Genomic DNA, 11,465 nt, shown 5'->3' with positions numbered 1-11,465 from the left:
GACATCGTCAAACTTCTTGACGAAGTGAACTTGCTAATGCGCAAAATCCCACCAGAACACCCGAGTGCAAAGGAAAACTTTGTCCAAATAGCTGTCCGTCTATTGAACATTGATCAACATCAACACTGCATTGATCCAGCGATGGCTGGCGAGAGGAAATCGTCCACAGACGTCGCGAACAGTAAAAACGACAGCAATAAAACCACGCGGGAATCGTGCAGAGCAACCTGCCAAGATGGAAGCCGCAAGCAGAGATTTATAATACTTAAGAAGGCACGAGTTCTCCCTGTTATCGCACCTGCCAGGCATCAAACCAAGCATCATCTGGACCCAATTATGACCGTGGCAGCGGAAGGTCCACAGGCGAAGTTTGACAATTCGGGCAGCCTTGAGCTGATATTTAGTCGGAAGGAACGGGCTCGTTTTGTCCGAAGAAGCGCTCATCTACTATTCATCATCGAGTATCTCGTCCTGGTGGAGTATGTCGAAGTGGTAATGCCATTCGTATACTGTAAGATATCTAACGTTTACAAACTCTATTGGACATATCGGTACTAATGCGAAGTCTTACACAGGTCTGCATCAGTTCATACTATTCCACATGCCCAACAGTGCCCATTACCCAGCTTTAGCGGGATTATCAAGAGAAGAGCTCACGTCCAAAATGCTTAGCACACTGCTCTACAGCTGCTTCGAGCTCGGCTCATTTGTTATGCTGATCGTTGTGCTAAAGCGCAAGCTTGGGTATTCCAGCTTGCAACAGCTAGCTTTCGTTCTGGATGTGTATGCGGGTGTGGTTCAGACGAAGCTGAACTTGATATTCGTCTACATCATGCAAGTGTCGTTGGATCACCTTGGTGAGTGTCTTGAGAGCTTGGAAGAACTGAATCGAGATTAACAAATTTGTGTGTGTGAAAGGTGCCGATTTCACGTTTAAATTCGCGTGGCTAAACTCAAAGACAATTCACCGACATTTTGGTGGCAAGGCATAAACTCCCAATTTCTAATGCCCTACCTAAATTAATACCAGTATTACACGGAAATCTGCAGCTCTTACCTTTTTTTCCTACGTCTGGGCTCTTGAATTTAATAACATTCTTTAAGTTATAATTGCTTACTTCGATACAATGAGCCTGCGCTGATCATATGTTGTTTCACTGAAAAGTTTTTAAACAGGGTCCGCAATTTTTTTTTCAAGGAACCAGACGAACAGCTATTTGGACAAAGTTTTCCTTTGCACTCGGGTGTTCTGGTGGGATCTTGCGCATTAGCAAGTTCACTTCGTCAAGAAGTTTGACGATGTCAATCACTGAGACCCAAAACTGGAGGAGGTCTACTGCCATGATCGTTGCTGTGGATGTCCAAGAAGAAGCGGTCTGGAGAACATTCGATACGTAAAGAGCGTTGTAAACTTCAACGACGAAGACGACACACTGAGGTTTTTGGTCATCATCATCGGCAAGTGCACGGCTGATCCAATTCTTGGCGATAATCTGGATAATCGGTAAGACGGCGACGAAAACTACTTGATGCATGCCGGTAAGCGATACAAAACCCAATATGTACAAGGGGTAGACAAAAGGAAGCGTAGTTTGGCAGTTGTAAACGACGAGCTGTCTCTTGACATCCACCAAGGTCGAAGGATCATTTCTCCACTGGGTTCCAGAGATGTTTGTGAAGCAAATAGCAATCACGATAACGAAAGGTGGACCGGCGATAAGTAAGCCAAACGGGAGCGGAAAGACGGTCAGAGCGCAGAGACCGAATATGAACAAGATGGAAGCTGTAGCTGCCAGTATAGAAACCCAAGTTATCTGGAACCTCGTCAACTGCAGACGAGGCGCTCCGTGGCCCATCTGGACTAGCGCCGAAGCACCCATAAAGCAGAGTATAACCCATGCTCGGGCAAAGAAAACTCCATTTTGTAAACTCCGGCTTCAGCTGGAGAAAGTGGTGGTGTCTCTTTTAACAAGCTCAGCACGAGGCACGGCATTGGAGTCAGCACACAAGCCAGCAGAATTCGTCGATTATGGAGGCCAGTCATGTAGAATCCAAGCTGTCGAATCCGCTCCATCGAATAGCTGCCTTGGTACTCCACTTGAAGCGAAATCCATGCCTCCCAGAGACGCTGTCGAGCGCTTCGATGCCTCCCTACCATTCTAAAGGGTTTGTACGAGTCACTTCACGACTACGATCCATATATAGCCTCAGTATTATTAATAGTAAATGCCGCTACAGCTTAGGGCACATCTAACGTAAGAGGTAGGGTTCTGCGCAGTTTTAATCTACATAGCTCACGGTATATTTTTAAACACCAACAAAGTCGTGCCTAGCTCTAAAATTGACGAAATTTAAGTTGAATAAGCATCGAAGGAGGGAATCTATACCACCGACCATCGGGGTCGGTGACCAACGTTTCTCCTGGGCCTGCTTCGGAATTGCAGCTTCTGCTATGCAAAGGTCGGACAATACAGTATAAATTGTATTGAAAAAAATCGCTGTGCCATAATACATGAAATCACAGTCATACCTCAGTAACCGAGCCTCTGGCTCTTTATTCTCTAAATGTTACAGCAAAAAGTGTATTTAGTGTGGGTGAATTGGTATTAATAATGTGGGTGCGTAATTAGTAGTGCCCACACTATTTCGGCATTTCGACCTTCCCACACTGATTAAACACCCACACTAAAAGTGACTTCAATTAGTTGAATTAACTTAAAGCAATTTAACCACGCCGACCTTTTGTGGTTGAAAGCTGACGAGTCCGTGAAGGCACCACCAAAGGGTATGCCGTCGTCGTGTCAATGACAAAGTCCGCAGCTTCATTGGCTGTGGCTTCCATGTCGACTGTTGAGAAGGTCAAACGGTCTCCAGCCTTGCTGGTCGTGAGCACGCCAGCTTCGCTACCTGACAAATGCAGATGCCCATATTTTGCCGCAAACGTCTACGCACCCATTGTGATATTCGGCTCCTCCGACAACTGGCACCAAATTACATTCAAGCCGAACCACGGTCCACGATGACCAAGGCTCTTAGCAACATGCCACTGTGGGTCCCACCCACTGTAAGGCAAGGACTTCAGAGTAAAACCGTATCGAGTCGAGCGACATTCCACCACTTGTACACTGGACGCGATATTTCATATCTGCCAAAGGCCCCAGCCGCCGCACTCAAGCGGCGAAATGGCGAATAATTCGGCCATAGAGTCAGGGGTTCCGAAAATACTATTATTTTAAACACTTTTGTATTTAATCGAAAAATTATTTATTTTTAGATTTGCTTAGAAGGGCTGCAATATTTGTTTTGTGCTCTGTGTCGCCAATAACTCTATTGCGAACCGGTCTCCTGAGACCGGCTCACAATCACTTCTTCGCATGGAGCACGTTCATCGATTTATGGCGCATCGTCCTCCAACAATTTAGCATTTTTAGCTGGAGCAATACACTCACAGCCCATTGTCTACTCTACTCAATACGATGCCTGCGAAGACCCCGTGGAGCGTTCCAAAGCCGCGTCGAAAGGCAGCTTCCGCCCCGCCCAGAGCGCCAAAGAATGCCAAGAAGGCCAAGACGTCGAAGAAGATGGTCCGCACGCACCCGTTCACGTCGAAGCAAGTGTCATCTTTCTATTTCACGGCTGTACTCGACGATGATGAAGAGCCTACTGCAGTATACAAGTGTCGCTGTGGTGTCCAGCGCCGAATGGAGCCTAACACTGGCTACACAAATCTACTTGGCCACGTCTTCATGTGGCACACAAACTTCGCTGCGGACATGACAAGCGCCAGCTCAAATACGGAAACGTTAGTTGGGTTCGTCGATGACAAGACTCACAAAGTCTTCACTTGGATTGACGTTGTGCTCTCGTGCAATCTGCCCTTCTCGTTCTGCGAGACAGACGCGGCATCTAACTACGTAAGGATTGGGAGCCGTTCGACGGACAGCCTCGTGAAATACATGTGCCTACTAGTCCGGGAAGTTGAAACTGTGATCGCTAGTATTCTGCCAAAGTCGTTTGGCATCATTTCGGACGGTTGGACCTTCCGTTCAGAGCATTACGTCGCCGTCTTTGCATCCTTTTGCCACGATGGCAAAGTGCAGAACATTTTGGTCGCAATGGCGCCACTTGTCGACGATGAGGTCAATGACCACACAGCCCGCAGTCACGTTAAGTTTCTGGACACAATTCGCTCTTACTATGGCCGGAGCAAAGCCAATATTGTCTACATTGTCGGAGATAATTACTCCGTGAACAGTGCTGTTGCCGATCTGCTGCAGGTTTCGATGGTGGGCTGTGCCTGCCATCATCTGAACCTGGCGGTAAACTTGCTCCTCTCTGGCGACGATGAGCTGATCACTAAGATCCCGAAGTTGACGTACAAGGTGAAGAATTCGCTGTTGGTGTCCGCAAAGTTACGGTGGGTTAATTCAACTAATTTTAGTTTTCTGATATCTGATTATTTTTTGTTATGCTAGGCGAAAAACACTTCTTCGACCAGTCCCTAAGCAGGACACTCGCTGGTCATCGACGTTTGTCATGATGAACAAATACTTTGAGCTGAAAGAGTTCATCAGTGATGACATTGAAGAGGAGCTGGCGGAGTTTATGCCAACACGCCGAGAGGAAAAGCAGCTGAAGACGATCCTCAATACCCTCAAGATGTACGAATCAACCTCTAAAAAGCTGCAAAGTGCGGACGACATAACGCTACTCAGCGTGCGCGACCTCTTTGACGCGCTTATTGCTCAGAAACCCGAAGTCGCCAAGTACCTCCAAGCCGACGCAGAGATCGTCAAGAGTCCTGTCTTCGAGCGAGCTTGTGAATGTCCTGCTGGGTCGTGTTGGATCGCTGTCTGACGATGAGAAGATTATGCTTGAGCCGCTAGCCCCGGAAGACGCTCCTCCATCGCGTTCGTCGGAGACAACAGCGCTAGGTAAAGGTTTTGCCGCAATTGCGCTCGAGCAGGCGAGACGACTTCGTTAAACTACTTCACGCTTTAGCGATCAAGTGTCTATGATCGCTCCGACTTCCAACATCGTGGAGAGATTCTTAGTCAGGCGAAGGCAGTGGTTGGAATGCACCGCCAAGCCATGACTCCACTGCATCTCGAGAGTATTCTCTTTTTAAACGTGAGCCGCACGTACTGGAGCGCAGCCACTGTGCGCAAGGTCGTTCGGGGAGCGCAATAATCTCCCAATACTTATTCTCCATACAAACGCCTATATATTTCTTGCAATATGTTCAATTATTGCAGGCACCTCTGACGGAGAGATAGGTAAAATTATTTGTATCGCTGAATCCTCCAACAAAATATAAATAGCATTTTCGGAACCCCTGCATAGAGTACCACGACATCGATGTCGAGTTCTTTTCCCAAGCGAGGTACCAGCGCCTTTACCATGCAGTCAATGACCGACAGCCCACAGCGTTATTCCACGCTGCCAAGAGCTTGAGTAGCGTCGTGCTCGATTAAAAATCATCCAGACACTTGAGCGACGACGAGATTGGCGTGGCAGTTTGCGCGACAGTGTCTCCAAAGGTTCACTTCCGACTGAAGGTGCGGTGGGGATTGATACTTGCAGCGGCAGCGGTGGCAACGGTGGCACTGGGAACCGCTCTATTCTTCTGCTATGGCGACGGTATCAACCTCGGCACGTTCTTCTCCGGCGACAAGACGGACGCAGAAAAGAAAAACCTGCTGGACAGCTACAATGCTGTGAGCGGTACTCTGGTATCGGCTGCGCTGTGTCCCATTGAAGTTTTCGTCTCTATGTACATCGCTGTCACGTGTATGTGCTTTGCAACTGACTGGATGCTTCGCCGCGGCGTCAATGACATGGTACGATGAGTTTCAAGGAGGGATGAACTGGCAGCTCGACCCCCCCGTTGCTCTGATTTGGGTTCCAGGCGCAAGAATGGCACCACGGAACGCTTGGAACCGCAGTTGTTCCCGATCAAGAGTTGGAAATCTCTCTAGACCGCGACGAAATGTTAGGTCTTCCCGGTGATTCGGCGCTTCCGATGAGTGTCGCCAACGCCACATATCTGGTCTTAGTAGCGACAGAAGTACTACCGGAGCTGCTGGAGACAGTTTGGAGCGTGTTTCCGGTAGGTTACGACACGTTTCGAACCGCAATTGATACGAACTTTTCCGGTGTTGCTGGTCAAGATCCAAGATACCCTGCTGCCGCATTGCTCGGAGTCTCTGAGACGGATTTTGTCAGGACATCTACTCGACAACTACGGGGGATGCTGGCAAACTCGTCCAATATTCCGATCAACGACGTTGAAATGACATACAGAAGCTTGACACTGAGCGAATCGGTCCAGTTCAATGCTCTGACGCTCGAGATCCCGACCCTGCCGCTTGACGACGATGGTATCGACCCAACTGTCAGCTATCCGGACGACTGCAACTCCGACGGCTGCTTCGCACGGAGATGTTTTGGCACGGACATCTTCGGTATCCAACCTTCGTCTATGCCGCCGCAATATGCCTCGATATCAACGGAAGTGAGGCGTTGAATGTCGAACACCATTTGTTCGCTGATATTAAGACTGAGGCGTGTCCACAGCGCTCCAATACGTCTTTGTTACTCGTCGGATTGGGCGAGCGTATCGATGGTGATACAAGGACTACGCAGAAGATTTCCCATACGGCGATCTCGTTCAAATGTGGAATATCCAGATGGTGTACTCGGTGACTATCGGGCGGCTGTCATGGGCAATCGGAGACTAGGCACTAGCGTTTTCCGCCTAATGCAGCGTATCGTCTGGCTGTACTGGCATCCGTCCCCTGCTCAACCCTTCTTGACCGACTGCAAGTGACGTGCTTATCGCGGGCTATGCTGCTCTACCACTAGATAGACTGGATTTCTTTTCTATCACACGATTTCTCGAAGGTCCGCCCATGACATGGACAAGTCTCGTGTCTCTCTCTGGGCACATGAATCTTGGCGTACAAGAGCTGCTTCTTCCTCGGCGGTTCACGACGATTACGGAGGCGGGAGGCAGGCTGCGCAACACTTCGACTTATTGTAGTCGATACATTGACAAGTACATCAAGACTGTCGAGAAGAATCCCTTCTACGCCGAGCAGAGCTTGCAAATGACGTACCCAACCGGCTTCTCTTTTATTGTTTGAGAACGCGAGGCAGCATGCGCGCCAGGCCAAGTCACTGGCATTTAGCCTGAGTCCATCGCCACCACAGTCTGTGCCAAAGCCGTCTTCATCTTTCGCTTGTCACGCACGATGAGCTTTTCTTCTGTACTTCGAATGTTCCCATCCGCATCTTCATCGTCAACCTCTTCGTATTGCTCGTCTTCCAGTTCCGTCGGTTCCATGATACAGACATGCTTTCTTGCATGATACAGGAAATCAACTTGACCACGGGGTAGCGAGTAGCCAGAATACGAGTCCAAGTAAAATTAACGATAGATTTTCTTGCGTGAATCGCTTTGACGCAGCACACGGGTCAAAACACCGAACAAAAGATGTGTCTGGACATATGCACCATGCGCAGGCATCTACAAATCTGGCATTTCAATCTATTTCTGGCCTTCGCGCCATATCATATTCTTAGAAAGTGCCAGGTTTCATGAAAAAAACTATTCGTCTCCGTCGTTGGTTCCTGTGATTGCAATACTGGCGGCTTCCCGATCAATCTCCACGGTGCTATGGCTGAGCAGGACGACAGAGGGAATGGCGAGGCCCCGTACCAGCTAATACAGGCTCGAATGTCCGGCAAAGAGAAAGGTCGTTCAACCCCATTCCAAGAGCCATCTTCTCGAATTCGGTCTCGCAGTCAGTGAGCGAAGTCCAACGAGCGGCTTCATACTGGCTGTTGCATGCCGCTTTTGCATGGCGTTTGGCAGGGAAGAGAAGGTGGTACCCAAGAGAAAAGTGATTCAGACTAACAAATGCTACAAGTATCCCTTCCGTTCTGAGGCGTACCGAAACAACCTTCTCTCTCAGCATCCTAGTAGGTGGGCACAGTACGAGCAGCTTTCATCTGAAGCAAAGCGTGTCTTCTTCTATGACGTAAAGCCATTTCGAGCTACAATCTGATCATTTGCTAGCGAAAACCAAGCACCTATTGTTGTTTCAATTGGTACACGTATTGTCGATGAAATAATTGAGCAGATATTGCTGGATGGTGACGAAAACAATTTTTCGTGGGAGTGAACTAAGAAAGCTGCATTCAAACGCGACGATTCTGGCACTCATTATGTCTTGACCATCAACAATCCTCTTCAGTTTTATTTAATAGTGGCTATGGAATGTCCTTTCGAATGGCGCTATCAATATATACAAATACAAAACAATGAACAGGAATGGCTTCTATTGGATCATGTTCTCCTGATCTTCCATCTAAGTACGCGCGGTTCGTTTGTGCGATGAACTTACAGAAGATTCAGCTGTTGCTTTGCGTCTCTTGGACATTTTCAATTGCGCTTGACATGTCGACTCACATGTCAGTTTCCTATTTGGATACTCCGATCCGCCTATTTCAATGTGGACAAATTATCAATTTACACCTATTGGCTATTCCAATGTGCGACAGTCATACCGGGGAAGCCATGTTCAACGCAATGATCCCCGTTTTGGATGCGTTGTGTCCAGACTGGAAAGAAGTAATGCTGGGTGTGACAACTGACGGCGAACGGAAAATGACTGGTGGCAGCAAGGGAATAGAGACTCGTTTTCAGAAGTGTGCTCAAGTGGGCTCATGTGTGTCTGGTGTGGTCTCCACCAGTTGGATCTGGTACTCCAGAAAGCTTTTAAAGCTGCAATAAAGGGTCAATTTCACAGTTCAATGACATCGACAATTGCACATCTACGCCGTCAAGCAAAAATGATACGAACTATGAATTCGACCGCTCCTCTTCGTCAGGATACACGCTGAAAATCGATGCTCAAGTGCTGCACTTGGTTCAAATGTAACCGCATAAAAATTGCAACGCATTTAGCAATGGAAAACCCAGCGTGCAAACCTCCTGATAAGTGGTGGCTGTGTTTGGCACTGATACACTTACTTTCTAAGCGAGCTGTCATTACCTTTCGCAGTTTAGAAAGTTATACAGCTCTTGTTTCAGAGCAGGTTGAGGCATTAAAGCGGTTGTCCAGAGACTTGCTGTCTGTTTTCGGTGGTTGTGCAGTTTTAGATGCAGATCGCGTGAATTGGGTTCAGCTAGAAAGTACCCATGTATTTTCCGACGACAGAACAATTTTAGTGAACCCAAATACCATTTTGGATTTACTTCCTGATGATGGAACCTTTACGATTCAGATTCTCGACTTTCTTGGACCAGATTCAGCTTTTGAATTGGTTAAGGACTTTGCTCTGGTAATTGCGAATTGGGTTGCTAGTGTGAGCATCATTGAACCAGAACGGAACAACAAAAATGAACCGTTGGAAGGAAACACTCCCCCGGCGCTACCACGCGACTTGATTAAACTGAAGGGTAGATATATATCAGCTCTTATCAATTTACACCGTGATAGGCTGCATTCACGATGGAGTGAGGGGAGATTGACATGATTGAGCAAGAGCATGCCGCTCTAACCGACCTTTATGCTTCGCAAGTCGAATTTCGTCGTCAAATCGACGAGGCACCATCGGAACCTAAGACCGTGACAGCTTTCGAAGAAGCTTGGAAGGATATATGCGGGAGATGTCAGATGCTACATCGTTTTGCTGGAGGACTTGCGACTAGATTTCCTGATACATCTTCAGTTGAAAGCAATTTTTCTGTTCTGAAGTGGAAAAGAACCCTTTTAAAAAGCAGGCTGACGAATTTCTCCCTTGAAGGAGCCTTACACTCTAAACAGTACGATCTGCTTGAGAGTTTAACAGGCCTCGAGATCAATGAATAGTCTAGTAGCGCTCTAACAGACAAGAAATACGACACCTTTGGATTAAGAAGATCTCCCCGATGTACTTTAATACTGCTTTTAGTATGGTGCCATTTCCTGTGTCGTCGGAATGCCAGATTCAGGTCAAATCAGTCAAATTGGGCAAATGCCAGATTTGTAGATGCCTGACCATGCGTCATCGGTTTTGCTGTCTAATTAAGTATCGTCTCGATCGTCTCGAGCACGGCCGATGAAATGTTTGTAGAATTGGGCTTGCACGGCTGCACATACGAGTCCAAGTAGCACAACGTTCCAATATGACCCTACCCTATGTCGTTAAAGTGACCGATACCCTTCAGCTCGCAGAATAGGCTCTCCCAACGACGCGGGCGTTCTGCTTGCGCAATAATTGCCGGCCTTGTCACCAGCAGCTGGATATACTTGGCACTGGGAGCCCTCACGAGATCGTACGCGTCAGTCAGGTCTACTTCATCTCTCATCATGTATTCGATGTTATCCGTCATCAAGCCGTCTTTGAGCGCAACTTGGTCATCGGATGAGCCATAATACGGAATCCAGTCCCCATCTTTTCCTTTAGTCAGGAGGAGGCGAAGGCCGTCAGCTGGGACCATCGCCGCTCTTGCAATGGTCGAACGAAGATCATTCAGAGGCAACCTCATATCAACGGCGACCCGAAGTTCGCTGGATTTAATCCCGTGGAGTTTGCATTCGACGTTTCGCACAGCCGGCACCATAAGAACTTAAACAAAATCGAGCTGTTCGTTTAGAGGTGTCTTAAAGACGTCGTCCACTAGAGCATCTGCGTCCAGCTCGAGGTCTCTCATTAAGATTTTCTGGAGGTGCCGAGTCTCGCCGGTTTTCAGCAGCTCATGCACTTCTTTAGAGCGCGCCGCGAGAGGGTTGCCCTCCTTCTTAGCAGCAAACAAGAGGAAACCGTCCACGTCGAGGGTCTTAAACCTCTCACCGAGGCTTCGCTTGATGACCACCTTTAGATCACGAATTGTGGCAGTGGCATCGACTTGCACAATGAACATAAAGCCCCGAAATCTGGCCGGGATAGCTGCATGATCGTCAGAGTGTTTCACGGAGCTTTCTTAGCGATTTGCAAAATGTCTGGCGTTTTTGGATATGATTGAAATGGTTTACCTGCTTAGGCCAATTTTGGAAATGTTAACAGTCAAAAGAAATGCTAACAATTTCGACCGTAACCCCTATTGGGGAATAAACATTTGAACAATATCAGCTTAAAACTTTCATTTCTTTTCTACAATACCGTAAGCTAGTTTTCTCGTATCGAAAAAGACGCTTCGAACACTTATACTTAGTGCGACTACGTGTATTAACCGGCTTGTAGCCCGACCATGAAGAGAGAAGAGTAGCAACACTGAGACTAAACTTAGGTGCTTGAGGCTGAAGCATTTAAACATCAACCTCCTTTCTCGCAAACGTGGCATCCTGAGTTTTCATCTCCTGCAGCGAAGGTTTCTTGCTGCTTTGACGTCGGTGCGTTGAGTTCAGTTAAACTTATTTTTAGGAACGCCGGTGGATATTACACGTTGTTGGGCATCGCTTCTGCAACAACATCGA

At 47.7% G+C, this 11,465-nt stretch overlaps 1 protein-coding gene across 1 annotated transcript; it reads right to left on the bottom strand.

Moving 5' to 3' along the window:
- Positions 1 to 1,452: 1,452 nt before the first annotated feature.
- On the bottom strand, positions 1,453 to 2,158 carry PITG_12937 (uncharacterized protein; the record flags this gene model as incomplete). Its single annotated transcript, XM_002900445.1, has 3 exons — positions 1,453 to 1,470; positions 1,512 to 1,929; positions 1,971 to 2,158. The coding sequence occupies 3 exons, from the start codon at positions 2,156 to 2,158 to the stop codon at positions 1,453 to 1,455; spliced, it is 624 nt and encodes a 207-aa protein (XP_002900491.1).
- Positions 2,159 to 11,465: the final 9,307 nt, after the last annotated feature.

This window comes from Phytophthora infestans, genomic scaffold (genome assembly GCF_000142945.1).
Source record: "Phytophthora infestans T30-4 supercont1.25 genomic scaffold, whole genome shotgun sequence".
Classification (NCBI taxonomy): Eukaryota; Oomycota; class Peronosporomycetes; order Peronosporales; family Peronosporaceae; genus Phytophthora; species Phytophthora infestans.
This window is presented reverse-complemented; position numbering and strand designations above follow the sequence as displayed.